This window comes from Triticum dicoccoides, chromosome 6B, assembly GCF_002162155.2.
Source record: "Triticum dicoccoides isolate Atlit2015 ecotype Zavitan chromosome 6B, WEW_v2.0, whole genome shotgun sequence".
Taxonomy (NCBI): domain Eukaryota; kingdom Viridiplantae; phylum Streptophyta; class Magnoliopsida; order Poales; family Poaceae; genus Triticum; species Triticum dicoccoides.
This window is the reverse complement of record NC_041391.1, coordinates 84,650,288-84,653,286: the sequence shown is the minus strand read 5'-3', so window position 1 is coordinate 84,653,286 and position 2,999 is coordinate 84,650,288. Positions and strand designations below refer to the sequence as shown.

The 2,999-nt window shown below is 47.9% G+C and overlaps 1 protein-coding gene across 1 annotated transcript; it reads right to left on the bottom strand.

The window, feature by feature from the left end:
* Positions 1-1,007: 1,007 nt before the first annotated feature.
* LOC119322390 (ervatamin-B-like) lies at positions 1,008-2,378 on the bottom strand. Its single transcript, XM_037595890.1, has 2 exons — positions 1,826-2,378; positions 1,008-1,615 (listed from the first exon to the last, which is right to left on the bottom strand). Exons 1-2 carry the CDS (start codon positions 2,376-2,378, stop codon positions 1,008-1,010), a joined length of 1,161 nt encoding a protein of 386 aa, XP_037451787.1.
* Positions 2,379-2,999: the final 621 nt, after the last annotated feature.

Here is a 2,999-nt window from a genome sequence, read left to right as displayed (position 1 = left end):
CGAGGAGGGAGAAGGAGGGGCGACTCGAGGAGGGAGAAGATAGTAGGACGGAGGAGGAAGGCGGAGCGAGGAGGGGCCGGCCGGCGGCGAGTAGAGGGTGGACGGATCGAGGAGGAAGGCTGAGCGAGGAGGGCCCGGCCAACGGCGAGTGGAGGGAGGACGGAGGAGGAGGCCGGTACCGAGTCCAGCGAGGAGGATGAGGTGACAGCGGCGCAGATCGGAGGAGGGGCGACGGGGGAGGACCGGCGGCGCGGGGGGTGATGAGAAGGAGACCGAGTGAGTGTGTGTGAGTGTGATCTGGATCAGATATGTGATTAGTGGGGGGAGATGGAACGGATGAATTCTTCAATATCGCTTTCAAGATCAGAGGACATCCTATAATAATAATAATAATAATAATAATAATAATAATAATAATAATAATAATAATAATAATAATAATAATAATAATAATAATAATAATTACATGTAGCGGTGGCCGAATCCTGCTTCCCACTTGCCAACTCCTCTAGGCGCTTAAGGTGGGGGTACGTTGATTTGGTCTGTCCTGGAGCGGTGGCCGTGCGACGGTGGTGCCTTGCGATGGTTATGACGCGGTCTTGGTGCTCTGGGTCTCGTCTCCTCGCCTTCCTTGGCTGGAGTTTGAGCTAGGCGAGTGTATGCTGTGTTGTATTCTTTCCCACTTCCCCCTCTCTTATCTATGTTACTCTTGTTCTCTCCTACCTATCAATGAAATGACACGCAAGCTTTGCGTATTCACGAAAAAAATTGAAATGACGTACTGCACATGGTGGCGCTAGAAATAAGTTGACACCTTGCCATCAAACCAAATCAACAGAAGTTACACACTTCTTTTTATGACAGAGAACTTAAAAACTTAATGAGTACAGATCCTTATTTTTGAAAGGGAGTGAACGCCTATTAGCACATGCAGAGTACGTACGCACTGTGCACACGCAGGCAAGACAAATTAAAATTGATGAATCTGAATATAAAGGAAGCGCGCCTTAATCAGTCGATCTTCCACCTTCCATCAGTGGATAGACTGGGAGCGTAGCAATGCCACACTGCCCCGATTGATTTTTTGTTCCCCTCTTCATTAGAATGTAGCCTTTTTCACCCCATGTTGCCCCCATCGAATTCTTCACGATCCAGTACCTGGCCCCATTTTGTTTCTGTTGCCCATAACCTACAATGGTGACGGCATGGTTGAGCGTGGCACCACATGGCCCGTTGTAGGTGCCCCGCTTGTAGTGGGGGAATTGTCTGCCATGTACTGCGATCGCAACGGCTACCGGTTGGATCGCCACAGCGCTCATCAGCGACATCTCGCTGTTGCTCTTGACTCGGATCGAGCCAGTGATCTTTGCCGCCGGCTTACGGTTGGTCAAGCACCTACCTATGGCTGCCTTGTATCTATAGGAAGATGTGGCGGTGATCCCTCCGTTTGTTTTGACCCACTGGAAGACTTTGCTAGGTAGGCCGCCATTGCAACCGTGGTCATCAACTAAGTCATAGTCTACCAGTTGCTGCTCCGACAGAGACACCAGAATCCCTCTCTTTATCTTGTGTATTCCTTCAATGGCCGCCACCGCGGAGAATGCCCAGCAACTTCCTGTAGTTGTATATCAATGCTTAACATAATAATTGACATGGTATATTGTACACCCTCCGTCCTGAATTACTTGTCGCCGGTATTGATGTATCTAGATGCATTTTACTTCTAGATACATCCATTTCTATCCATTTCTGCGAGGAGTAATTTGGGACGGAGGGAGTACATAGCTAGTGGAGGAAAAATATTAACAAGAGATGTTGTGTGTACCGCAATCCCCTTGGTCTTTTACGGGGGTGACGGCGCCTCTTTTCCTCCAGTCGATGCTCCATGGCGCACTCGCTGAGAAGTTGGTGTACACAGTATTTGTGTCTGCGCGACCCACGGGGCCGTCATGGGTGGCGATAATCTGCTCACCTTGCTCACCATCTTCTCCATGCTCAACCTCCGGAATCTGGCCGGTATAAAGCGCCATGAACTCTTGATTTGACATGGCGGTGAAGGGACCCTCCCCAAGCTCGTACGTGAGCCCAGAGGTGGCCGCCTTGGCATTCACGGCGTCTATGTACCTCATGTTCCTCCTGTATAGCCCGAACCGACGAACCTTCTCAGCGGCTGTGGAGTAGGATTTGTTCTGCACCGTCATCCACGCGTGGAAACGGTCCATCATCGGATCATGCTGGTTGCCCGAGTGCACATCATCACTTTTCGGCAACGACTCCGAAGAGCAGCCGGCTAGCATCAGGCAGCTCATGGCAAGGAGCACACAGAGCGCCAACAAAGAACATCTACAAGTGGAGAAACTGAGCGTGTGGCCAGTCATTTTGATTTTGATGGTAATGCTAATGTGTTGGTGGTGTTTGTATGTGCTCATATTCAGCTTGGTTGTGTTGCTTTTATAGGTGATATGAAAGCAGAGCTACGTGCAACAAGTAACATGACCCCCTTCGAAAAACAATGAAGTACCATGCATGACAGGCGCGGGCCATAACAAAGTACCATGCATGTACGTCAGGTTGCTTACGCAAGACGCGTGCACGTCATGATAGATCACATAAACAAGCGCCTAATGATCAACACTACAATGGCCATCAAACAGGTTGCTTACAGGTTGTGAAAATGGAAACCAATTTAAGTTAATTAGTGCACACCCTATCGCCTAAGTCTAATAATCCTCTGCCTTTCCTCGGAAGTTTATAATGAGAGTACACACCAAAAATCAACCAAACAACAAAAAGATGGCAGGATAAGGACACAAACTAAGACAAATTGAAAATATGAGGTATCTGCTCTATGTGTAGTATGTTCTCACATGGTCAAATATCTCCATGCAAAAAAAATAAAATCTTAGGATGCGATTAATAATATTTTTTCTACCATCATTTTTTATGGTTGCATTAAATTAATTGGAAAGTTCTAGTTGTACCCTCATACGAGTGTACTC

Coding starts and splice junctions, on each gene's coding strand:
- LOC119322390 (XM_037595890.1), bottom strand. CDS start 2,378: ATGACTGGCCACACGCTCAGTTTCTCCACTTGTAGATGTTCTTTGTTG. Junction 1,616..1,825: donor AAAAGACCAAGGGGATTGCG/GTACACACAACA, acceptor ATACAACTACAG/GAAGTTGCTGGGCATTCTCC.